Source organism: Carcharodon carcharias, chromosome 9 (genome assembly GCF_017639515.1).
Source record: "Carcharodon carcharias isolate sCarCar2 chromosome 9, sCarCar2.pri, whole genome shotgun sequence".
NCBI classification, from domain to species: domain Eukaryota; kingdom Metazoa; phylum Chordata; class Chondrichthyes; order Lamniformes; family Lamnidae; genus Carcharodon; species Carcharodon carcharias.
Genome location: NC_054475.1, coordinates 13,653,456 through 13,680,918, shown reverse-complemented (window position 1 = coordinate 13,680,918; position 27,463 = coordinate 13,653,456). Strand labels below are relative to the sequence as shown.

At 40.4% G+C, this 27,463-nt stretch overlaps 1 protein-coding gene across 3 annotated transcripts in view; it reads left to right on the top strand.

Moving 5' to 3' along the window:
• Positions 1-27,463, top strand: part of rap1aa (RAP1A, member of RAS oncogene family a) — a 228,748-nt gene that overhangs the window by 184,396 nt on the left and 16,889 nt on the right. For all 3 annotated transcript variants that reach the window (XM_041195540.1, XM_041195541.1, XM_041195542.1), the window contains exons 3-5: positions 2,286-2,354; positions 10,349-10,405; positions 17,081-17,221. In XM_041195540.1, coding sequence (XP_041051474.1) covers positions 2,286-2,354; positions 10,349-10,405; positions 17,081-17,221 — 267 coding nt within the window. The remainder of the gene's footprint in view (positions 1-2,285; positions 2,355-10,348; positions 10,406-17,080; positions 17,222-27,463) is intronic.

The window sequence follows — 27,463 nt, the reverse complement described above, 5'->3', positions numbered from 1 at the left end:
ATGCTTGTGCACCTTTTCTGCACCACCACTATTGCCTTTTCACCCTTCCTATATTGCAGTGCCCAGAATTGGACAATGACTCCAACTCATAGTCATAGAGTTCTACAGCACAGAAGAAGGCCCTTCAGCCCATCAATTCTGCTTCGGTCAAACAAGTTCCCAACTATCTAATATCCTGAAAAGGCATTGATGAGGACTGAGCCTGAACCAATGTTTTATAAAGCTTTATTATATCTTTCTTGCTTTTGTACTCTGCCTCATGCCTTTTAAATCATTTTCTCAATCTGCTGTGCCACCTTCAATGATTTGTACACATATACCCCAGGTCTCTGCTCCTGCACACCCTAAGAGTTGAGCCCTTTTTTTTATATTGCTGCTTCTCATTCTTCCTACCAAAATGTAACTAAGGCCTCACTTAAATTTCACCTGTTACATGTTTATTGATTCCACCAGATTGTCTGTGTCCTCTTGAAGTCTATAACTACCTTCCTCAGTTCACAATATTTGCAAATTTTGTACCATGTAAACTTGGAAATTGTGCCTTGTACATCCAAGTCTAGGTCATCAATGTGTCAAGAAAAGCAGTGGTCCTAGTACTGACCTCTGGGGAACCCCACTACATCTTCCTCCAGTTCAAAAACAAATGTTCACCCCTATGCTTTTTCCTGTTACTTGACCGACTTCTTTTCCATACTGCCACTTTCCCTTTTATTCCATGTGTTTCAGTTAATACACAATACATTACAGCTGCCAGATAGTCTGCCATTTAACCACCAAGATTAAATCGATTCAACATCTACCTTGCTATCTGAACCACAAAATGGCTCATGTTAAAGAAGAGTTCATTTGTATTGAATTGTCAATCAATTCAAACTTCTGTATAAAACATAAAGCAATTGCTCCAGTTCTTTTGCTCATTGAAATTGATCTCCTGATCATTGACCTGAAAAGGTTAACTACTTTCCCCTCCACAGATGCTGACCTACTGGGTTTTAAAAAAAAACCCTTTTACTTAGTTGAGAATCACCTATTTTGTTTTTAAAAGCTCATTGTCCTTGGTGAGAATTTTCAGTTTGTGACTAGTATTTGCAACCCATTACAGTTGTAATTAGTGGTTTAGATTTTCTGACAGTAGCACATTGGGCTAACCTATCAGCATTATAGTTAAGAAACCCAGGCCAGTGCGTTTAGATATCCTTTGTGGCCTATTGAAGTTTCTCTACAGCCATTCCCATCCCAGCACAAATCTATTCGTTCTAAGGATTGCACCCATACCTGGCAAATGTAATTTTGTTTTGAGTAAAATCAATATTCAGTCATTAATAATGTTCACTAATCAGGTATTTGATGCTGAACAAGTGGTGTGCTTTATAATGGAATATAAGTTTGAATTTACAGACCTCTATTTTATCATGTCCTAAATCGATACAAAAAGGCACCTGCAAGCTGTGTAAAGTTCTGATCGTTGTCTTTAGCATGGATTTTGGTTCTATCAGCTGTTTTTATGTCTTCATTTAATTTTTATAACTGAGTAGTGGTGATAATATGTCCTGTTTTTCACCTGTGGTGCTAAATAGATAAGATGCTTCATGTGCCTCTGAAGCTAGAATATGTAGGTGCATGTTATTTTGTATTCCTGGCCTGGCAGCTTAATCATTTTCAATCTTACACTTTTTCTTCATGCTTTTGTCCTCGTCCCTAAAGGATTCTGTGTTTAGAATCATAGAATAGTACAGTATAGAAGGAGGGCTGCTCAACTTATCGAGTCTGTGCCTGCTCTTTTGAAGAGCAATCCAGTTAGTCCCACACCCCTGCTTTTTCCCCATATCCATCTAATCTTTTCTCCTTCAAGCATTCATAATTTCCTTTTGAAAATTACTATTGAATCTGTTTTCACCATCTTATTAGGCAGAATATTCCAAATCCTAACCACTCATGACTCCTCTGGCTCTTTTGTCAACCAGCAGGGCACAGATTTATGATTATCAACCCTTCAGCTAGTGAAAACAGCTTCTCTTTATTTACTGTATCCAAACTCTTCATAATTTTAAACATCTGTATTGAATCTCTTCTCCTCTAAGAAGAAAACTGCAGCTTTTGTAGCCTACCTGCATAATTGTAATCTTTCCCCCTTGGAATCATTCTAGTGAATCTTTTCTGTACTCTATCCAAAGCTTCCTGCCCTTCCTAAAGTGTAGTGCCCACAACTCCAGATATACCCAAACTAATGTATAGTTTATTTAAGTGCATGTTTACTGATACATTTTGTTTTTTCCCTCTTTCAGACTGTACAGTTTGTCCAGGGAATATTTGTTGAAAAGTATGACCCAACAATAGAAGACTCCTACAGAAAGGTGAGCCATGATGAGTGGCTGGAGGGGCTGAGGGGTGGTATATGTGTGTACATAACTGTTCCACATCGACATTGTAAAAGCTTTGAGTCACTGGGATGGCTGCATCTCTTTTTTAATGTGAACCATAGCATTAAAAACAAAAAGATGTATGCTTTTCTGCCACTCTACGATATGGCTCGTCTTTTGATTTACATCCACTTTACTGCCCAATTGCTATATCTCTTGATTCCCTCAAGAATCCAAAAGCTTATTGACAATACTTAATGACTGAGCATTCACAGAGCACTGGAATGGAGAATTCTGAAGATTCACAACCCTTTGAGTGAAAAATTTCTCCGCATCTCATCAGGTTATTCACTTTGGTGCGAAATATAGAAAAGCAGAATATTTTTTGAATGGTGAGGAATTTACGTAAGCTTATGTGAGCATAATGGCTGGGAGGGGGCCTTTATATCTAATACCATTACACTGGTACATCATGCAGATGAGTATTAAAATCACCTGCCCAATAACTTGTGTATCCGTTTTTTTTATTACTGACTACACCTGAATTCCCAATTGGCCACATGTGGGTAAGATTGGACAACCCTGACCTAAACCACTGAGCATCTGCAAGGTGTGGACCTTGTATGATTTCCTTTTGAACTTATGGATAGTGCTCATCTTCTATGCTTTCTAAAAACTAACTACAGTTTGTGCAAACGCTTTACAGCTTGGAATTGAGGAAAAGTGGCATGAATCATTACTTTAAATGTTTTAATTTCTGTTCTGAGAGAATTGCAGAGTGAATACAATTGCTATTTATCTGCCTGTTTAAATTTGAATTGTAAAGAATGTAGTCTTATTCTGTAGCTATTTGATGATAAAATGTCAGTCTGTTTATAACCTACCTAAAAGATTCACAAGAGTGATCTTGGAGCTGTGGTTGTAATTATGTGTGAAGACCGAATGGGCTGGGTCTCTTTTATCTAGAAGAGAAAAGGCTTAGAGAGAGATGTGATATAGAAGCCTTTAAGATAATTAAAGGGTTTGATAGGGAAAATGTGGAGAAAATGTTTCCACTTCTGAGGGTGTCCAGAACTGGAGGCCATAAATATAAGATAATTGTTAATAAATCCAATAAAATATTCAGGAGAATCTTTTACCCAAAGAAGGTAAAATGTGCTCTACAAGATTTAGTTAAGGCAAAATAACACAGATAAATTTAAGGGAAGCTAGTTAAGCACATGAGGCAGAAAGAAATAGAAGGATATGCTGATCAGGCTAGATCAAGAGTGTGGGAGGACGATTGTGTGAAGCAGAAGTGTAAGCATGGACCTGTGAGGCTGAATGGCTTATTTCTATGCTGTACACTCTAGCCCGAACCAGGCAGGGTCTGCATGATTGTGTTAGCTAGCTAACATAACACAATGATAAAAACAAAAAACTGCTGATGCTGGGAATTGTGTCCGGCCCATCTCCCGCGCATCCGCCCTCACGCCTTCTCCCTTCCAGAAACATGATAGGGTCCCCCTTGTCCTCACTTATCACCCCACCAGCCTCTGCATTCAAAGGATCATCCTCCGCCATTTCCGCCAACTCCAGCATGATGCCACCACCAAACACATCTTCCCCTCACCCCCCCCGGCAGCATTCCGTAGGGATTGTTCCCTCCGGGACACCCTGGTCCACTCCTCCATCACCCCCTACTCCTCAGCCCCTACCTATGGCACTTCCCCATGCCCACGCAAAAGATGCAACATCTGCCCCTTTACTTCCTCTCTCCTCACCATCCAAGGGCCCAAACACTCCTTTCAAGTGAAGCAGCATTTCACTTGCATTTCTCCCAACTTAGTCTACTGCATTTGTTGCTCTCAATACGGTCTCCTCTACATTGGAGAGACCAAACGTAAACTGGGCGACCGCTTTGCAGAACACCTGCGGTCTGTCCGCAAGAAAGACCCAAACCTCCCCGTCGCTTGCCGTTTTAACACTCCACCCTGCTCTCTTGCCCACATGTCTGTCCTTGGCTTGCTGCATTGTTCCAGTGAAGCCCAATGCAAACTGAGGAACAGCATCTCATCTTCCGACTAGGCACTTTACAGCCTTCTAGACTGAATATTGAATTCAACAACTTTAGATCTTGAACTCCCTCCTCCATCCCCACCCCCTTTCCGTTTCTTCCCCCTTCCTTATGTTTTTTTCCAATAATTTATATAGATTTTTCTTTTCCCACCTATTTCCATTATTTTTAAATCTTTTATGCCCTGCTAGCCTTTCCACCCCACCCCCACTAGAGCTGTACCTTGAGTGCCCTGCTATCCATTCTTAATTAGCACATTCGTTTAGATAATATCACCACCTTCAACACTTCTTTGTTCCATTGTCTGTGACATCTTTTGATTATCTGCTCCTATCACTGCTTGCTTGTCCCTACAACCCCACCCCCCCCCCCGCCCCCACCACCACCACCACCACTTTAAACCAGTATATTTCACCCCTCTTCTAACATTCACTCAGTTCTGTCGAAGGGTCATGAGGACTCGAAACGTCAACTCTTCTTTTCCGCCGATGCTGCCAGACCTGCTGAGTTTTTCCAGGTAATTATGTTTTTGTTTTTAACATAACACAATCATTGGTGAACCATTACCACAAGATCTGCAGTAGCCCAAGTGGAAGGTTCGTCTTTAAAGCAACTAACAATGTGCAGTAGATGTGGCCTTGAGTGTTACCTGAAAGCAGACAATGTATTTTTAAATAGTCCCATGTTCTGCCGATTATAATTCTTAGCTCAGTGCCACTTTGAGAAATAAATCTGACATTGCGGCCGGGATTCTGTGTACCTGACTTCAGATAACCTGACAAACTGATCACCTGATCCCAACCAGGTAAATAATGTGAAGCCTACTGGTGTTTTGTGCTGGTAAACGATCTGGATTACATGCAGAACAGCATTCTCTGAGCATTTTGCATGATGGAGGGTGGGTGCTTAGGTTGTGTTCCTGAACCTTAACTATTGCAAATCCCTGTCCAAATTCTCTGGACTTGGGTAGATGAGGTATGTAAATGATGGTGGCTGTGTGTGTGTTTGACTCCTTATTGGGCTAGCCGAAGCTCTGGAACCATTGAATCCTAAACATTAGACATGGCTTCTAGACATGTGACAGCTAACTAAGCAATGCAGAAACAAAACTTTTTGAAAATAGATAATTAACATTCCCAAATCATGAATAGATTGAATACAGCTTCAATAAAATGTATTCTTAATATTGAATCCTGATTTATATTTTTTTTGCTTCATGCTCCATGAAGTTAAAGATGCAATGGGTTTTAAGCAAACATAATATAACCTGAGTGTTTCCTTCATTTCTGTTTTTATTTCAGTATCCACAATATTTTGCTTTTGTGTTAAACTCCCATTGTTGAGGGATCAGTTACAAATTTTGATAACAACTGTAATCTGTAATATTCTGTTTGCTAGTCTGGTGTCTCCATGCTACAAAAATGCTAAGTCATCCAAAGTTAGCTGTTGAGGTTAGGATTGTTTCCAGTGCCCATACTTCAGCTTAGTCAGCTTCAGCAAAGTATACGTGAAAGTATGTTGCATTCGAAACTACAGCTCTCAAATACCGGCATATTAACTGCAGTTTGAATTTGCAAAACAGTTTTATGTAACCAGTTACCATATCTACATATTAGATTATATCCACTAAAAAGCTGATTGTGATGGAAAGAGGAAGGCTCTTCAGCCGTTTAACCCTGTCCTGCATTCAATTATATCAGGGCTGATCTTTCCTCCATTTATCTGCCTTTGTTCCACAACCCTTAATCCTAGACTTGGGTATAGGACACAACATTATAAAGTTTTCAAATTATATAAAACTTGGCAAAGTAGTAGCTATTAATAGTTTAGGCTCCAGAATGATGAAATAGGCAGAAGTGTGGCAAATGGCATTCAATGTGGAGAAGTGTACATTGATAAACTTCGGAAGCACTAATGGAAAGACTACATACAAAAATGGCACAATTTTAATGTGTAGATGAGCAGGGTGACCTTGGTGTTCATAGGCACAGATTCTTAAAGGTGGCAAAGCAAGTTGGTTAAAAAATATATAAGCATATAAATAGAGGAATAAGATGTAAAAGCAAAGGGATCATACTAGAACTTTTCAAATCAGTGGCTAGGCCTCAGATAGAATACTGTCGATAATTCTAGACAGCATATTTCATGAAAGATATAAAAACTTGGGAAGGATGCTGAGGAAGTTTACCAAGATGTTAGGAAGGATGAGGAACTTCAGTTGTAAGATTGGTAAGGTTTAGGATTGCTTTTCTTGGAACAGAAAATTAAGAGGTAAGGAAAGAGGTTTTCAAAACTGAGGTTTTGATAGAGCAGATAGAGAAAAATGATTCCCTCTGGTAAGTGGCCGTAGATTCCAAAGCATTGACACAAGATCTAGAGGGGAGATGAGAAATTATTTCACTCTGTTATCAGGATCTGGAATGTTCTACCTGAAAAGATGGTGGAAGCTGATGCCATAAATAATTTTAAAAGGGAGTTGGCCAATTACTTGGGTATGAGGAACTTGGTAACACCCGTGTTTTTTTTCTTCATTCTTTCGTGGGATATGGGTGTCACTGGCAAGGGCAGCATTTGTTGCCCAACCCTAATTGCCCTTGAACTGACCTTGCTAGGTCATTTCAGAGGGAATTTAAGAGTCATCCACATTGCTGTGGGTCTGGAGTCACATGTAGGCCAGACTAGGTAAGGATGGCAGATTTTTACAGAAATCAGTGATAGTTTCATGGTCAACATTACTGAAACTAACTTTATAATTCCAGATTTATTAACGGAGTTCAAATTCCATCAGCTGCCGTGGTGGGATTTGAACCCATGTCCCCAGAGCATTAGCCTGGGTCTCTGGAATACTGGTCTAGCAACATTACCACTAAGCCGCCATCCACCACCCCCACCCCCCCCGTCTTTGTTCATAGTTCTCCAAGTATGACCACTCTTTCAAAGAGCTAACACAGCACAACATACTAGATGGCCTCCCTTTCTGCTGTAGGTTTCTAGGAATATCTATCAATTACAGTTTTGAAATTTTCAATTGACCTCCAAACTGAACAGCATTTTTAAGAATTCCAGTCAGGCGGACTTGGCCAAAAGTCCCCTGATTCTAAAATTGAGTTCTGATCCGTAAGATGAGCAGCAGCCCAGCATGTGAGCTAGGGTTGCCCCTAACTGTTACAGACTTGGGTGATATAGGCTGCAGCTCCATTCACATCAGTACCAGAATATGATTTGTTTTTCTAATTGAAAGGCAGTTTGATTTGATTTCAGCATAATTACTATCATATTACGTTCTACTAGATCAGCGCACAGGCTGGGACAGTGAGGCTGGAACAGTACAGGATTTGAAAATAAACTTTAAAAATAAAAGTAAATATATCCACAGTGTCATTACTAGTGGGAGTGCAGATAGTTGCAGTGGAGAAACTGTTTGATTGAAAGTCTTGACCTACGGTTTTTCAATCTCGCTGTTCTCAATTAATAAGACCATACTCAGTTTACAGTGCAGTAACAGGCCATTCGGCTCAGTGGGTCTATGTATATTTATGCTCTGCCCGAGCTTCCTCCCACCCATTATCTAACCCTTAAAAGCATTTCATTCCAATTCTTTCCTATTCACTTATTTAACTAGCTTCCCCTTAAATACATTCCAAGGTGCAATACTATATAGTCAAGTAGGCATTCACTGCTCCAGTTACATTGGGGGGCGGGGGAAATGTTGTTTCGCTGTCTTGTATCGTTTTTAAACGGACAAGGGAAGCCATCTTCCTCTTATTTGTCTTGGGGTCATTTTACCTTGTGAACTGGAGTGGATATCCTGTGCCCACCTTTTAATTTGATTGCATGGTGGTGATTTATAATTACAGGGAACCAACAACTTCCTGTTTGAAGTCGTACTAGCAATCGTCCAACTGTCCCATTTTCATTCTTTTGATTGTTGATCTGATTTTAGTTCCTCTTCCTCATTATCCAGTACCTGCTAGAAATTTAGTGAGCGTAGGATCGCCATTTTGGCCCAAAGCCTCCCAAAATTCGATGTTGACAATAGTGTGAAGCGCCACTCATGCAAACTACCAGAAGGTTTTCCAGTGCCTTTTGGGATTGTATTCCAGCTCAAGTTGGTGCTTCCAGGAGTAGCGTATACCAGAAGAGCATATGTCTTTTTTTTACCCTGCTGAATTTAAAAATGTGATGCAACAGGAATGGTGTTTACCCTACAGACTGTAAGCTCTGATATACCAGTTACTTGGATTTAAAAGTTTGGCACTATATATATTTTTTGAAAGTACTTCCCTTTTTCAAATGAAATATTTTCAGTTGAAACTGTGTAGAAGTAAATTCAACATATTGGACTTTTAAAACTTCCCATTTTGTGCTGTCATAGACTTTAGGATAGGCACATTACTTTCATTTCTGATTCGCTGTGCAGAAGTGAAAATGGTTTGAATAATTTTTAGTTAAACTGATAATAGATTTAATCAGCCGACACTGAATTTAGAAGTAAAATGTTTTCATAGTGTGATATCTAGAAATTATTGTAACTAGAGACCATGGATAATCATTCCAGTGCAATATTGTTGCCATCTGACATGAGACAGCATTAAAACAGTCTCTGAAATCTCTATGCAATTTTGATTGTATAATGTACATAGTAAATTTAGTGGAGTTAATCTAGGCATTTCTGCACAGCATAAAGCTTCTCTCTACTTAATTTAGTTTCAGTTAGCAATCTCAATTAGACCACAGGATGGCTGGTGTGGAACCTAGGAAAAAAGCCATTGCTCTTCCAAAGGTTATACATTTACCTGACCATATATATTTACCCTGACTGAAATATTTGAAACTGATACTGGATGCCCAACGTGGAAATTGCTCCATTCCCCAGTGTCAAAGCACTTCATCTTTACAAAATAATCTCCTAAGATCTTTCAAAAATAAACATCAGTTGTTTTCATGGAGCACCAAAACTGTAACATGGCACTAATGCTACCAAAAACAAATTTGCTGCCTGACCTTCTGCATAGGAATCGCTAAATGAGACAAGACCAAGGTTCATCTTTATTTGTTAGCCAAATACAATATGACTTAAGTTTAAAAAGGTCTTAAATTGCAAGATCGAGCTTTGGCTGAATATACAAATGTTCTAAAATGTCTGCAAAACAAGTGTTTTAACTAGTCACATTGTGAACGAAGAATCACTATGTATAGTTTATGGGTCTTAAGTTTGAGGATTTGGGTGCGCTGTTCACTTGCATGCCCTCCATCCAGTCAGTGGCATAAATTCGTGATTCACTTAGTTGAGCATTTCCACTTGTATGCAATGGCTCCATCATAAGGTAGAGAACTAAATGTGGGTGGAAAGGGAAGTATTTTTTTTAAAAAGGCTCATATTAAAAAAAAATTCCAGGCAGCTCACTGAAAAAGATATTTCCAGTCCCAAAAAAATCTGATCAAGGGGATTAAAATGACAAAAAGGTGTGATGAATTGATACAGAAAATCTATTTTTTGCTCTGGTGAGGGCATCCCAGAACAAGGGGCCATAATCTTCACGTTAGTGGGGCTGTTCAAAATTGAAGTGAAGAGGCACTTTTTCACACAGCAGGATAGTGGAGATTTGGAACACAGTTCCTCCAAAAAGACTGGGTGCTGGAGGTAAGTTAAAAATTTTTAAGGTTGAGATCAACAGATGTTCCTTAGGCAATGGTATCTAAGGAATTAAGAATCAAAGTGAGTAAATGGGGTTGAGGCCCTCATCAGCCACAAACTGATTGGCAGGGCAGCCTCAAGAATGTTTTGCTCCTGTCCTTGGCTTCCTACATTAGGTGCCAGTGAGAGTCTGTTATTGGGGATTTGGTTATGAATATATAAGGGTACTATTAACTTTGAAGTCTTTAATGTGGACAGGTTTGGTTAAGATGTATTCTGTTTTTTTCTTTGCAGCAAGTTGAAGTAGACTGCCAACAGTGTATGCTTGAAATCCTCGACACAGCAGGAACAGTAAGAAATATTTCTTGTACAAATTTTGAGTAGCTGCCCACTATGAAATGCCACTGTATTTCAATTATTGCATAGACAGCCTGAAGACATTTTACATTAGTTGGCCAATATGGCAACCTTGGTAATAGATAAAACTTAAGCATGACATCCTTCCCCACCTCCCCCCAAATCAAGCAGCTTATTACCAACTGCAGGAATAGGTATGAAGGCAGAAAGTGTTACAAAATACAGGTCCGTCAGTATCCGGAAATATAACCCAGCCTTTCTGATGTGGAACCTCCTTCAGCTCTCTTCTCATAATGAGGTTTATCCTCTCCCAAGATATCCCTGCAAAGGCTAAAACTGTTAGTGAATACCTGTTTAAAACCTTGATCAGATAATTGTGCTTTCAGCTTTGATTAACTTTTATTCTTAAGATGTGGGTAAAAATGACAAACAATGACGGGGAGCAGTGAAAGGCCTTGAAGGACATTCATGAGCCAATTGAGTTCGTGAAACAATCCAACAGTTTATGATGCCAGCCCTCAAATCACCAGTTATTGAATTCCGTTTCATTACTTGCTATGGTGGGATTTAAACTAATAGCATGAGTTACTTATCCTGTACCAAAACTGCAATGGTATCATACCATAGCTTTGTAATTTAAAGCATAGTGCTTGCACGCCGAGGAACCACTGTGTGCCCCACTGTCATTTCAAACTCCTTGCTGTAACAGTGCTGCCTGGCCCAGTAACATATCTAGTCCTTGGCGTAATTGCACAATATGTGTGCATCATTACAATGAGGCCATGTGGATTAAACTGAATATTATTGACATTTTTACCAAAGTTGAGAGGGTCTCTAGAAAGATTGGGTTTGCAAAAGGCTGAGACCAGCTGAAACACCACAGTCAGTGAAATGTTGCTGAAAGGAGCCCTGCAGTGATTGCATAACATGCAAACAATACTAGAGACTGCTTCTAGCCAGTTCTTGGGCATCTGTTAATTATGCAGAGTACACCCTGTACAGTTGATTTCCATGTTTATCTGAGTTGAATTATCATGTGTTGTGATATCCTGGCATGCTACAATTTAATGAAGAGGTTAACAAACACCCAAGCATGTGCCTGTCTGTGTCTCTTGTCCTGTAAATAACTTGTGATAAATCTAGCCACCTAAGCCTCCTCCATAGTCAAAATACCTTTGAAATGATCACTGAAACCCCTGCTGGAGTTGAGACCCTTGTAACTCTTTCGAGTACAAACACGTTTCCATCTGTTCCTATTCAGATGAAATTACATTGTTTCATAATTTGCATTGGTGAGATTTGAACTCTTGATCTTGGGGTTACAAGCCCAGTACCATAACCACTTGGCTATTTACTCCAGCTCTTTGTGAGCTTTCATAATTGGTGCAGTCTTTGTGTTTCTGCATTGTACAGTATTTTTAAATACCTTCATTACAATTCTGAATTTATTTTTTGCTTTTCTGTTTAAATCTGGAAATTATAATTAGGTGACAGTTTTCCTAAGCCTTGGGGATTTATGTTTAGTTTGTTTCTTTAAAATTCTTGGTTCCAGACCTTACTCACGGGATTAAGTTCTGGTGCTGAAGCATTTATTCCTACAAAGGGCAGAACCCCCTTATCTACATAATGGAATGACAATGGCGGATAATCAAAAGTGATAGATGTTTGGGTTACAGCTGAGTGCTAGTGACGGTGCAAGTCCCAATGAAATGGAAGTCTAGCAGAGAAAAGCAGGCCAACAAAAGCCATGGCCTACCTGACTTGTTCCAGAAAATCCTATATAGCACATTTTATGTTTAGTTTTGTGCAGCTCATGTGGGAAACTTTTTGCTTGAACTTGAAGTTACAGCATAGCAGTTGAATGACACAACCTGCCTGACTTCTAGTCTGGTTTATGGATAATTCAGGGAACAGCCTTGCTGAACATGTTGCGCTAAGACCTGAAATTATCAGAATACCGCAGTTTGCTGACTCTTCACAAGAGATGTGCCCAACACTGGGTTTCTTTCCAGAAGACTTTGAACTCTTGTGCTCCCTCTGGTGTTATACCAGGCAGCACAGCATTCCAGATTGAGATTTATTTTCAAAACTTTGATTTCTCCAAATTTTCTTAATTCACATTTCGAAAGCATCTTACCTTAAAAATTTTTAATCAAATTCAGTGGCAGCAGTGTACCACTTGCTGCACTGCAGCAATTTACCAAGGCTCCTTCAAAAGCACCTTTCAAACCTGTGAGTTCTACCACCAAGGACAACAAGGGCAGCAGATGCATGGGAACATCACCACCTGCAAGTTCCCCTCCAAGTCTCTCAGCAGCCTGACTTGGAAATATGTTGCAGTGGATCACTGGGACCGTTTCTGGGGAAGGTGGGACCTGTACAAACGGGACGGTCTACATCTGAACCAGAGTGGAATTAAAATCTTTGCGGACGGGTTTGCTAGTGCTGTTGGGAGGAGTTTAAACTAATTTGGCGGGGGAAGGGACACAGAATGTTAGCAGAATAGGGACACATCATAATACAGTAAAACAATCAAGTCAGAGGGAGTACAGCTGCAATAAGCTTCAAGTGAGTAAGGCAAGGCTGGATGGCCTCAATTTTAATGCCAGGAGTATTACAGGTAAAATGGATGAGTTAAGGGTAAGGTTTGGCATGTAGTATTGTAATATAGTAGCCATCACTGAGACATGGTTGAGGGAAGGGCAGGATTAGCAGCTCAACATTCTGGGATTTAAAATTTTCAGGCGAGTCGGTGGGGGAATAAAAGAGGAGGAGGCGTTGCATTATTAGTTAAGGAGCCTGTTACTGCAGTAAGGAGAGATGATATCTTGGAGGGGGCATTGAATGAAATCCCCAATATTGAATGAACACTTGGATGTACAATACAGCTTAGGAATAAAAAAGGGGCAACCACATTATCAGGTGTTTATTATAGACTCCCAGATAGTCAGCAGGAAATTGAGGAGCAAATATGTCCACAATTTGTGGAGGTGTGTAAAAACAATAACAATAGGGTAATTATATTAGGTGATTTCAACTTTCCCAATATTAATTGGGATAGACATTGTGTTGAAGGCTTGGATGGAGTGGATTTCTTGAAATGTGTGCAGGAGAACTTTTTAGGTCAATATGTAGAGGGTCCAACAAGGGACGGTGCATTGCTGGACCTAATTCTGGGGAATGAAGCCGGACAGGTGACTGAGGTGGTGGTGGGCGAGCATTTTAGCAAAAGCGACCACAACATGCTACAGTTTAAGTTTGTTATGGAAAAAGAAATCGACAAGTTGCAAAAAAATGTTTTGGATTGGGGGAGAGTGGATTTTAGTAAAATAAAGCAAGATCTGGCCAAGATAGACTAGGAACAGTTACTTGTGGGGAACAATATGGGGATGTTCAAAAAGGAAATGGTGAGGGTACAGGCTCAACATGTTCCTTCTAGGGTGATAGGAAGGAGTAACAAGCCCAGAGAACCATGGATGACTAGAGATATTCAGGTTACGATGAGAAGGAAAAGCGAGGCTTTTAGCAGGTACAAGGGAAGCCAGTCAGCAGAGGCATTAGTGGAGTACAGACAGTGCAGGGTGGAGCTTAAGAAAGCAATTAGGAGAGCAAAGAGGGGATATGACAAAGTTCTGGCTGGTAAAAGTAGTGAAAATCCCAAGATATCCTGTAAGTATATCAATGGGAAGAGGATAACCAGGGAAAGAGTAGGGCCCATAAGGGATCAAGGGAGCAATCTATGGGTGGAGCCAGAGGACATCGCTAGAGTGTTAAATGAATACTTCACGTCCGTCTTCACCCAAGAGAATAAGGATGAAGGCATCAAACTCGGGGAGAGACTGCGAGGTTCTTAAGCAAATTGATGTAGGGTCTGATGAGGTGTTGGCAGGCTTAAAGGTGGACAAATCTCCAGATGAGCTGTGTCACAGACTGCTGAGGGAGGCAAGGGATGAGATCACAGGGGCTCTGACCCAAATTTTTAATTCCTCCCTGGCACGGGGGAGATGCCAGAGGACTGGAGAACAGCTAATGTTGTTGCGCTATTTAAGAAGAGTTGTAGAGATAAACCAGGGAACTACAGGCCAGTGAGTCTCACATCAGTGATATGGAAACTATTGGAGAAATTTCTAAAGGAGAATATCAATCTCCACTTGGAGAGGCAAAGTTTGATCAGGCATAGTCAGCACAGCTTTGTCAAAGGGAGGTCATGTGCCTATCAAATTTGATTAATTTTTTGAGGAGGTGACCAGGTGTGTAGATGACGGTAGTGGAGTTGATTTAGTTTATATGGATTTCAGCAAAGCCTTTGACAAGGTCCCACATGGGAGACTTATAAAGAAGGCAAATGCACATGGGAAAAAGGGTACTTTGAACAGGTGGATTCAAAATTGGCTTAGTTGTAGGAGACAGAGGGTGATGACAGATGGATGCTTTAGTGACTGGAAGCCAGTGTTCAGTGGCATACCACAGGGATCTGTGCTGGGTCCCCTATTATTTGTCATTTATATAAACGACATAGATGACTATGTGGAGGGTAGGATTAGTAAGTTTGCGGATGACACAAAGATTGGTCGGGTGGTTAACAGTGAGGTTGAGTGTCTTGGGCTACAGGAAAATATAGGTCAAATGGGCAGAAACGTGGCAGATGGAATTTAACCCTGAAAAGTGTGAGGTGATACACTTTGGAAGGAGTAATTTGACAAGGAAGTATTCAATGAACGGCATGGCACTAGGAAGTTCTGAGGAACAAAGGGACCTTTGCGTGTGTGTCCATAGATCTCTAAGGCGGAGAGGCATATTAGCAGGGTGGTGAAAAAGGCATATGGGACACTTGCCTTTATCAATCAAGGCATAGATTACAAAAGTAGGGAGCTCATGTTGGAGTTGTATAGAACCTTGGTGAGGCCACAACTGGAGTACTGTGTGCAGTTCTGGTCGCCACATTATATGAAGGATGTGATTGCGCTGGAGGGGGTGCAGGGGAGGTTCACCAGGATGTTGCCTGGGATGAAACATTTAAGTTATGAAGAGAGGTTGGATAGACTTGGGCTGTTTTCGTTGGAGCAGAGAAGACTGAGGGGCAATCTGATCGAGGTGTACAAGATTAGGGGCATGGACAGGGAGCATCTGTTCCCCTTAGTTGAAGGGTCAGTGACAAGGGGGCATAAGCTCAAGGTGAGGGGCAGGAGGTTTAGGGGGATGTGAGGAAAAACTTTTTTACCCAGAGGGTGGTGACGGTCTGGAATGCACTGCCTGGGAGGGTGGTGGAGGCGGGTTGCCTCACATCCTTTAAAAAGTACCTGGATGAGCACTTGGCACGTCATAACATTCAAGGCTGTGGGCCAAGTGCTGGTAAATGGGATTAGGTAGGTAGGTCAGGTGTTTCTCACGTGTCGGTGCAGACTCGATGGGCCAAAGGGCCTCTTCTGCACTCTGATTCTGTTGCTTCACTATCACTGGGTCAAAATCCTGGAATCCCCTCCTTAATAGCACTTTGAATGTAGCGACATTATATAGACTTCCCATGGTTCAAGAAGATGGCTCACCACTCTCCTTGAGGACAATTGGGGATTGGCAATAAATGCTGCTCTTGCCAGCGACATCCACAGCCCCGTAACAAATTAAAGCTGCAAAAATGTGTACTTTCTTTATCTTTAGTGGCATTAGAGCCTTTTCCGCAATTCTTATTAAATTCGCAAAATTAACCATGCAGTTGTCATGTTTCTCAGTGTTACAAAGGGTCTCACATAGCTTTTTGGTTTGAAGCTATCAGATGTGAGTTTAATATTATGCATAGCAACCATTGCAGTTGCTCACCTTGTCATAAATCGGCTGAGCTGTCTTGGTTCGGGTGGTACTATCACTTAATATTCATCTAGATTTCCATTCCATTAAATCATTGTATTAGTATAAAGCTTAAAAGCCTGAGTTTTTATCGTATTTTCTTCCTGTATCATAAATCATTGCCAGCTGAATGTGGATGATCCTTTGCTCAGTTCCCTTAATTGACAGGAAGAGGGGGGGTGGAAGGAGTGGTAAAAAGAGCTTGCTTGATCGCATGGCGGAGACTTCACTGTGAGGAAGAAGCAGGGCTGTAAACTTGTGCTGTGAAAGTTTGGTTTGCTCTGCTAACATGTAACTTATGACCAAAGCAGTCAAAGTTAGAACTTTCCTTTTTTAAAATTAAAAGAAAAGTCTGCTTTTGGAAAGGTAATATTATCTATGTTCCCAGCCAAAGTTCCCTTCAGCAGTGTACCAAACATCGAGTTGTTGGATGTCATGGATTCACCCTTTGGTTCCACAGTAGCAATCCTGACAGAGTCAGCAAGAGTAAGGCTTGAACCCCAGTTAGCACTGGTGAATTCTGGTTTGGTGTCCAGTGGGATATTTGCGTTTGACCCTCATTTTCTCTTTATGGTTTGTGGAAACCCATAAAACATTCATTGTATAGAACTAAAAACTGGTATAAAGATGGTTATAGCCAGTGTGAAGGTGCAGCAGCAGCAACTGTAGCCAGAGGGCTGATGAATTACTCAGTCCAAGTTTTCATCATCCTTTGGCTTCTTCGACATAGGTTTTGCTGTGTTTCCAGCAAATGAGTACACTAAAATTGATATGTATGGTCTCAGTGATCAAACATTAAATTTGCATCCCTCTTGTCTGTTGCAGGAGCAATTCACAGCAATGCGAGATCTGTACATGAAGAACGGCCAGGGGTTTGCACTAGTATATTCTATAACCGCACAGTCAACGTTTAATGACCTACAGGACCTGAGAGAACAGATCCTACGAGTCAAGGACACTGAAGATGTAAGTAAATGATTTAGTTTAGCCCCTTGAGTCCAGTAGAATTTTGGGACAAACTAAATAGAATTATATTACATGAATTTCTGACCTTTCGATATTTTTAGGAAATAAACTTGAAGTTTTATTTTTATCAGATGTTATTTTAAATTATTTATGCAATTAAAAATTTAAGAGCAAGAGTTAACCAGAAATGTAGGGTGCTGATTTAATACGTAGAGTATAAACTAAATCACACTGACAGAATTGTTACAGCGTGGAAGGCTGCCATTCGGCCCACCATGTCTGTACTGGCTCTCCGAATGAGCAGTTCACCTAGTGCCATTCTCCCCGTAACCCTGTGCGTTCCTCCTTTTTCAGATGGTTCTAATTCCCTTTTGCCTCGATTGAGCCTGCATCTTACTACACTTGGTGCAATTCAGACCCCAACCACTTGCTGTGTGGAAAAGTTTTTCCTCATGTCGCTTTTGCCAATTAATTTAAATCTGTGCCCTCTCGTTCTTGGTCCTTTCATAAGTGGGAACAGTTTCTCCCTATCTACTCTATCTGGACCCAGCCTTTTCTATTCCAAGGAAAACCACCCCAACTTCTCCAATCTTCAATGCTGAAGTGATTGACGAAGCTAAGTACCCACACAGTTCCGAATTCTCTCTCAGCAAGTAGGCATGGGAACAGTGTGCACAGGCCACCCGGGTCACTTTTGGAGCTAGTATAATTTCAACTTTACAATCCTAATTTCATATCTCCTTTTAGTTATTGGAGACTGTGCAACTGATCAAATTTACTTCACATCTTTGGTGTCATAATTGACTTTCTGCTGAACTGGGTAGTCAGAATTCTTTTTCACTGATCAGAATTCAGTAAGGTAACAGATGATGATCAGAGAAATACAATACCACTGCTCCCCTCAATCAAGACTCTCCTTCCCTGTTAACGTTTAGCTTATCTTGTTCCTACTTCCTGATATCCAGCAAAATTCTTGTACCTCATCTATGCTTTTTTTTTTAACAAAGTTTAAAAAATATGGTATTCTTGGTTTGCTTTGAGTTAACAAATCTCAGCTGGGGAGGATGGAAAACCACAACTGATCTTTGATTTGGCTCAGAATGAGACTTGACTGTTGTTCTCCCTACAGTCCAGTTGTCAACAAGCACCAGTTTCCATGGTTCATGTATGAATGACCACTACTCGTGGAACTCCATCCCAACAGGAGTTTCAGCCTTAAGGGGAAGCGGTGACTCAAATTGCTTCAGGTTTTTTTAGCTTATTCTCAAAACTAACTCTACCATCCATATTTGGGGTTCAAAAACCCACAATTCCAAACACTCTGTCCCTCCAGTTGTACTCTATCGTTCCACTCTTGATCCATGGTCAGTTGTGTGTCTGAACTAAATAAAAACAAAAAAACTGTGGATGCTGGAAATCCAAAACAAAAACAGAATTACCTGGAAAAACTCAGCAGGTCTGGCAGCATCAGCGGCGAAGAAAAGAGTTGACGTTTCGAGTCCTCTTGACCCTTCAACAGAACTTGAGTAAGTCCAAGAAATGCCCCTTTCTTGGACTTACTCAAGTTCTATTGAAGGGTCATGAGGACTCGAAACGTCAACTCTTTTCTTCGCCGCCGATGCTGCCAGACCTGCTGAGTTTTTCCAGGTAATTCTGTTTTTGTTTTGTGTGTCTGAACTCATTAATACATGACACAGTATCTTCTCTCCCTTGATAGTTTATCTGAGATGCAAAATGCTTTATTCACCATTTGAGAGTTTTGCTCAACATTTTGGCACTTAAATAAGCTGAGGTGGGATAATTAAAATGTATAACTTGTGTTTTGTAGTTGTATTAGCATTTTTAGGTATTGGTGTGCACCTCTTTTCATTTCTCAAAACAAATTCTCTTCACTTACTGCCACATATTATCTCATTTCAAGGCCCTTTTCTCACTAATTGTCAGTACATGCTGTCCACGCACAGCTTGTAACTGTACTTTGTAATCTCTTGATGGGTTGCAGGCAAATAGATAGCCTTTTGCCTGCCTTTGTTACATTTCTAATTTAACTTTAATCTGCAAGAAGAACTTTATAAATGGATGTAAATAGTCAGAAAGCGTTGGAACCTGTTAATATGAATTGTTAAGGTGGGTGAGGATCCAGAGGTTCTGTTGTATCCCATTGGAATAAAACCTAAACAGATGTCCAGGCTCATCTCATTGCACCATTGCTGCTGAGAGTACTCAAAATGGGCAGCGTCCTTTTAGATAATGGATAAGCATGAAGGTATTTTTCCCCCTTGTAACGAATCTCCTTCGAAAGTAGCTGCAAAAAATCCAAATGCTTTATCTTATTCTTATGCTTGGAAATTGAACCATGTAGAATTAGCGCAACATCCAGCCAAACATTTGGAGATATGTACAGATTGTAAAAGGCCAGGTACTTGTCAAGGAATTTGAAAATGTACAATTTTTTCTTGGAAAAAGTAGACTTGAATGTATCGATGGATTTACAGCCCATTTGAATCCAGAGTGAAGAGATGATTGCCTATGATAATTTGTGAAAATAGTTTGAGCTATTTAACCAACATCCCCATATATCTTTAAACTGAATTCTTAACTAATTTGTAATTTGATTTCTAGTTACACTGTACCTAGGTTAGGTGTTCTACTGGAGCTTTGATTCTCCATCATATGAAAAACTTAGTCTTTTGTATATTTGCAAGTTTGTAGTTATAAATCACTCCCTAGTCAGCCTATATAGCAGGAATCTCCAATAGACAATCGATGTGGATTGGAACAGTAGAAGAGAGACACACATTTTGGGGACAAAAAACATATAAGGCAAAGACCTTGTTAGATAAAAACAAAAAAACTGCGGATGCTGGGAATCCAAAACAAAAACAAAAACAATTACCTGGAAAAACTCAGCAGGTCTGGCAGCATCGGCAGAGAAGAAAAGAGTTGACGTTTCGCGTCCTCATGACCCTTCAACAGAACATGAGGACTCGAAACGTCAACTCTTTTCTACTCCGCCGATGCTGCCAGACCTGCTGGGTTTTTCCAAGACCTTGTTAGAGCCTATCCTAAAGTGTCGCAACATAAACCTGTGATACACACAGGAAGTGCTGCTCTCTGAGGTGGATTACTTTGTGTTTGATGTGGCAGAACTTAAGTACAGAATGCTGGCAGATCTTGTACGTGCAATGGTTCAATTTATTCTCATAACGTTGTCCAGAGAAACAACATAATCTTAATCTGTGTGCAAAGTGCAGCAACATTGTTTCTGCGATGCAGTTGGACCAATGATTGCATTTTAAAACTGATTTTAATTTTCCTAAACACTTTTAATTCCAGATATTTCGGGTTAATTATAATACGAAGTCTAGGCATAGTACTATACAAACTGAACATCAAACTTAAAAGACGTTTCTCCCAGGGAAGAAGGAATATTGGCCAGCTTTCTCCCCTTTCAAAGGCCCAAATATTGACCTGATACTAATCTTGCAGTGGGTTTATATGTTTCTTTATTTAGCTTTTTTTGTACTGTGATCATATTCTGCAATTGAAATTATGGGAGATTGAGCATCAACATTGCATTGTAGCTTGTAACTTAGACAATTGATGTGCATCTGTTTTGGCATTAATAAACATTTAACAATTGTCTCTGTGAAATCTGTGTTTCAAGATTTATAAACTTAACATTGAATAAGTATTGGTCAGCTAATTCCAGATGAACGACAAGCACTGAACGCATTCAGATACAAATTAATGTATTTATTGAGTCTGTTAATCAGCGGTGTCCCAAGAGATTGTTTTGTGCAAACGACGTAGGATTTGTATTATATTGCTCAACATGAAGGAGTCTTCTGAATCTGAGAGCTGAAAAGCAACAGATTTTCAGCAGAGCTTAACTCAGAAGATTTCCTGTTGTGTACAGGAAGTGTTCACAATACCTCAAACTCCAAGCACAACTACCCTTGTGCACGTGTCTGCTGTTTCTTGCCCGTGTTTGTATATTACTTGCTGTTATCATCCATTCTGGTGATCTGTTTTATCAGTCCATCTATTTTTTAATACTGTTTATATCATTGCCACATGGTAACAAAAGTTGTATACTAGGAGCATTCTCCAGTTTTTTTAAGTCATTGTTGTAAGTGATGAAAAGACTCAATAGATTTCCATGAGCTTTGGTCACTGCCTCCCTCCGCCACTCTGTAAACAGCCAAATAATCCGATTCCTTACTACTGCCACCTACATGTTGCCAAGGCAATTCTCAGTCCTGAGAGCTAATTTGCCATTTTGTTCAACTTTCTTTAGAAGTCTTGTGTGAGGAACTTTCTGAAATGCGCTCTTGAAGACCCAAGTAAATTATGCTCACTGGCTAGCCCTCATCCTTCAGTGAGTTACACCTCAATAGAATTCCAGCAAATAAGTGATGCATGATCTACTGCTTCTGTTGATGGGCTTGCTATTTTAGCTGTCTGATCTGTAGAGGGAGATAAACAGCATCATGCAAGATGCTCTAATGTATTTTTCACTAAAAACTTGAGGTTAATTAAACTGTAATGAATGAGCATCATTCCTTTATTTTAAATATGTGGAAAGCAAGTAACATTCATGCCATACAAATGCCAGGCAATGACCATCTCCAACAAGAGAGAATCTAACCATCTCACCATAACATTACCATAACTCAAAATCCTCCACTGTCAACATACTAGGGGTGACCGTTGACCCAGAAACTGAACTGGACTAACCATATAAATATCACGACTACAAGAGCAGCACAGAAGCTGGGAATTTTGGGGTGAGTGACTCTCCACCTGACTCCCCAAAGCACAAGACGCACATCAAGAGTGTGATGGGGTACTCTCTCCATTTGCCTGGACAAGTGCAGCTCCAACAATACTCAAAGCTCGACACCATCCAGGTCAAAGCAGCCTGCTTGATTGGCACCCCATCCACCATCTTAAACATTCACTCCCTCCACCACTGATGCAAGGTGGCAGCAGTGTGTACTATTTAAAAAAAGATGCATTGCAGCAATTCTCCAAGGCTCCTTTGACAGGACCTTCCAAACCCATGAGCTCTACCACTTAGAAGGACATAGGCACCAGATATATGGGAACACCACCACCTGCAAGTTCCCCTCTAAGCCACACAACATCTTGACTTGGAACTATGTTGCTGTTCCTTCACTTTTGCTGGATCGAAATCCTGGAACTCCCTTAACAGCAGCACTGAATGTACCTGCACCAGATGGACTGCAGTGGTTCAAGAAAGTGGCTCAACACCATTTTCTCAAGAGCAATTAGGGATGGGCAACAAATACTGGCCTTGCCAGAGATACCCATTTCCCATGAAAGGGAAGAAAAAAAAAATCATTATTCTGAAGTGCAGTTCTTTGCACAGCCTCTGCTGTATTTCATTTTGCGGTTTCTAGGGGTGTGTATCATTTGGCTGAATCACTATTGACATTTACTACTTTGTGTGTCTTTGTAATGCGTGAGCTGTTGATGTCCAAACAAATTTTTTTGTATCAGTCAATCACAACTGCTTTATATTCAAATGTTGGTTTGCTGCCCCTCAGCCTCATTGAGTTCCTAAGTTGCTCTGCAGACTTAATGTGGCTTACTTAACATACGCAACTTTGAACACACCGCTTATATAGCACCTTTCCTTGATTATCAGCAATGCTACATAAATAATGGCAAGGACTTGTGAATTCTTCAGATTCCTCTAGGATTGATCACAACTCAGCATGCCTCCTCCATTTCACAAAACTTGTAATGTCCCAGTTTTATCTGTCACAGAAGCATTGCTGAGGGAACTCTCAGGCCCAAATGTCACAGGCAATGCATCCATTCACATTTCAGGATTGGAAGACATACACTGATGTTCAAAGCATCAAAGCACAGGACGTCCCAAAGCGCTTTACAGTCAATGAAGTACTCTTGAAATGTAGTCGTTGTAATATTTGAAGCACGGCCACAAGCGCCCACAAACAAAGTGCTCATGACTAGATCGTGTCTTTTTTTTAAAAGCGGTATTGATTGAAAGGTCACTATTGGTCTGGATACTGGGGGCGGTAGCTGTCCTGCTCCTCTTCAACATTGTACCATGAGATCTCTTATGCCCACCTTGGGGATGCAGACAGGGCCTCAGTTTAACTTCCTAACTGAAAAACGCCAACTCTGCAGCACTTTCTCAACATCACTCAGGTATCAGCCTTGATTTTGTACTCATGTCTCTGAAGTGGGGCCTTGTGACTCTGAGGTGAGAGTGCTACCTACTGAGCCAATGCTGTTCATTCTTCTTCTTCCCCACCCCATATCTTGTAATGAAAAGGGGTGACTGATGCTTTGAACATCAGTGTGTATCTTCCAATCCTGAAATGTGAATGGATGCATTGCCTGTGACACTTGGGCCTGAGAGTTCCCTCAGCAATGCTTCTGTGACAGATAATACTGGGACATTACAAGTTTTGTGAAATGGAGGAGGCATGTTGAGTTGTGATCAATCCTAGAGGAATCTGAAGAATTCACAAGTCCTTGCCATTATTTATGTAGCATTGCTGATAATCAAGCACGTGCCTTATTGTTGCATGCCACAATTGGATTAGGAGCTGGAACGTTAAGAAACTGATTTGTATGCTCCTTTTTGCTTTCCCAATTTTATATTGCTTTTAAACACTATGAAATATAAATCACAGACTCGGCCGGAGACCTTAGTTACAGGAAGCTCTTTTTTTGTGTGAAAAATGCTTTTGTGCCAAGAAGAGTGAACGGACTGTTCTGTCTGAAATAATCAGTTGAATCCGGTGATTCCTTTCTAAAAATCTATTCAGCCATCTGGAGGGGAGGCAGTGGCGTGGTGGTATTGTCACTGGACTGGTATTCCAGAGACCCAGGGTAATGCTGTGGGGACTTGGGTTTGAATCCCACCATGGCAGATGGTGAAATTTGATTTCAATAAATGTCTGGAATTATAAGTGTATTGATGACCATGAAACCATTTTCGATTTTCTTAAAAACCCACCTGGTTCACTAATGCCCTTGAGGGGAAGAAAATCTGCTGTCCTCACCAGGTCTGGCCTACATGTGACTCCAGGCCCACAGCAATGTGGTTGACTTTTTTTAAAAAAACCCTCTAATCAAGGGCAATTAGGGATGGGCAATAAATGGTGGCCTAGCCAGTGACGCTCACATCCCACAAATGAATAATATGTTTAAAATAACCTCATTTAGCAAGGCTGCTCAAGTGAAAAGGGGGAATTGCCTTGCAGATTTTTGGTTATGTTTAAATTGTATTTTGAAAGTAAAAGAGTTGCCAGAATTTAACTCTGCATTTGAAACTTCAATTACATGATTAGGAATTGCATTTTTGTTCCGTAAAATTTTAATGAAAGCCTCAGACTAAAATTTCATGTACTAAACAGTACAAGATGTGAATTTGATGAGATGGATGTCCCAAAGGAAATGGCCCTTGTTTTAATACTTGTTGGAAATTGCCCTAGAGGGGGAACGGTTGTGGACTCGGATCTTCTGTGATTGTGCAGTGCTTTGATGCTGATACTCCACTGTGTTGGCATCTGCCTTAGTGGGCTGGTTGTACAAGCTTTGTTTCTGTTTATTAATATTTGAGAAATGGATTTTTTTGATATTTGTTCATCAAGAAGTTTGTGTGTATCTGTGTATGATTTTAATTAAGCTGGGCAGAGATTAATAGGAGGTTATCTGGGGAAGTGGGGTTTAAAACATGAAAAGAATTGAGGTGTTCGGTTTGAGGTACAAGTGAATAGGTTAGATCTAACATTTGCATTTTTGGATAAGTGGAAAGTTTGAATATTGAAGGGAAATCAGATGACAAGAAGCATGTTTGCATCTTGCACGAGTTCCATAGGTAAATAGAAGTGGGGCTATTAAAAGCAAAGACAAAATGGAGACATGAAAGATTTGATATTTGGAAGGATTTGAGTTTTAGAGGTGTGAAAACAATGGAACCTGAGATGAAAGAGTGAAAAAGTACTGTAGCTGGCAGCTCTTGCTGTTGAGCTCTGACTGGAGCTGCTGTTGAGCTCTGACTGGAGCTGCAGTTGAGCTGTTAGAGCTGGAGCTGTCAGATGTGGCAGCTGGAGCTCCGGGTTGAGAGAAGATGCAGTTTCAATCAGCCATCCAGTCAAGCCAGAAAAGTATTGGGCTGCAAAAAAAAAAAACAATTTTACTCAAGTTTAGATTTCCACAGCACAGTGGAAGAGAGTTAGAGGTCATGTGGTATGCCTTCATTGAAGCTACAGCTGTTTGCCTTGGGTAATGTTACTGGAGTTATATAGTGAAAGACTGTTGCCTGGAAGGTGTTTACTTGTGGGGCTTGACCAAGTAGAGCGCCTTTAGGGTGGAATGTGTTGTAAAACTAAGTTTAGCTGTGTAACTGTAATCTTGTGTACTTAATTAAATTAATTAAAGTTTACTGCAATTCTTATTAATAAACTTCAAGTTTTTAAAATCCCAGAAATGTTACTGGACGACTTACTGCTGAGATCAGTACGTCGCCTTCTCATTTTTAGAATGCAACCAAAAAAGGCATGGGCCCATAAGGCAAGTTTTCCTCTTGGGATTTGGTTTATGCAGCAATTAACATCAGCTGTGGTCATAATCTTCTTGAATGCCAGCATTACTGAGAGCTTAAAAAAAAATCTCCCTTCCCTCTATCACCTGTTCCTTTAAACTGTTGTTTGCCACAAACCGATATGCTCTGCTGACACAGTTTGTGTAAACCAAATGAAATGTTGTGGCTTACTCACCAATAAGATATATTAACCATGATTCCTTGTAACTGATTCAGCTTATTCTTCGAACTGCTTCAAGACTTCAGATTGCTAATTTTATTAGGAGAGCTGGCATGGAGTTGGAAGTGTAAGGAACTGATATTAACATATGGGTACTAACCCAAGATAGTTAGCATTGTGTGTGTTCGGCTCGATCATTTGGTTGACCTCTAACTCTTGCTATGTCCAAGGCCCTAATAGTTTACAGCTGTTCTTTACTAGCTTGCACAATCCATAGACTGGAGCTAGAGGGGAAGTCACTAACTTATGCAAGTTCCTGCTGTTTTATTGCATAGCAGCATTGTTGGATCTGTTGCAAAACTGCTTTTGCCTGGGTGAAACCAGCTGGGGATATTGTATCCAGTTGTGAACGCAACACTAGAAAGAATATAAATACCTTGGTGAGGGTACAGAAGAAATTCACTAGAATTATCCCAGGGATGAGAGACTTTAGTTATATGGAAAGACTGGAGAATCTGGGGTTGCTCTCTTCAGAGCAGGGAAGATTAAGAGGAGATTTGGTATGTGTATTGAGAATTTTGATAAGCGCACGTATGGAGAAACTGTTCCCAGTGGCAGGAGGGTTGGAAATCAGAGGATACAGATTTAAGATAATTAGCAAAATAATCAGGGGGGAGATGAGAATTTAACTTTTTATGCGGTAAATTTCATTCTGGAATGCACTGCATGAAAGGATGGTGGAAGCAGATTCAATTGTAACATTCCAAAGAGAATTTGATAAATACTTGAAAGCAAAAAAAAAAATTGCAGGTCTATGGGCAAAGAGCAAAGGCGTGGGACTAATTGGATAACACTGTCAAAGAGCTGGCGTAGTCGAAGTAGGCTGAATAGCCTCTTTCTGTGCTGTATGATTGCAATTGCAAGCCAGATGTCCTAGCTTTGCAGGACTTCTCTTAGTGCCACTGCATTTATATGATTGCATATTCTGTAATGTTGTAACCTTCTGGAAAGCTTTGTTTTTCTTCCCAACCTGCTTAGCCTCTATACAAGTTCTGATTCAGGTTAAATTGTAAGTTTGAATGCTGTTTCATTGGTCGTCATTCAGTGCTGTATCATTTAAAGAACGTTCAATGAATGTCCAACCTATCATGCTATAACAGTGAAATTTCTTAGTGTGGTAATCTAGTTGCACTGTAAGCCTTGGGAATGGTGGCCTTGAGTAGGCCTGTAACAACACAGCAGGCCCTGAATAGTACGCTGGAGTTTGCACCTAGAAAATGTTCAACCCTAACCTGGTTGGAATTCAGTACCTGACAGAGGAGCTACTCCCATTGGATGCCTTTCTAGAATGTGGAGTGTAGCAGAAACTTGATTTTTGTGAATGAGATATATTTGGTGTTTCTCATCCTGTCTGTAGACTTTGAAAGCTTTTTAAAATTTTGATAGCAAAATAGCCCTGCAAAATGAGCTG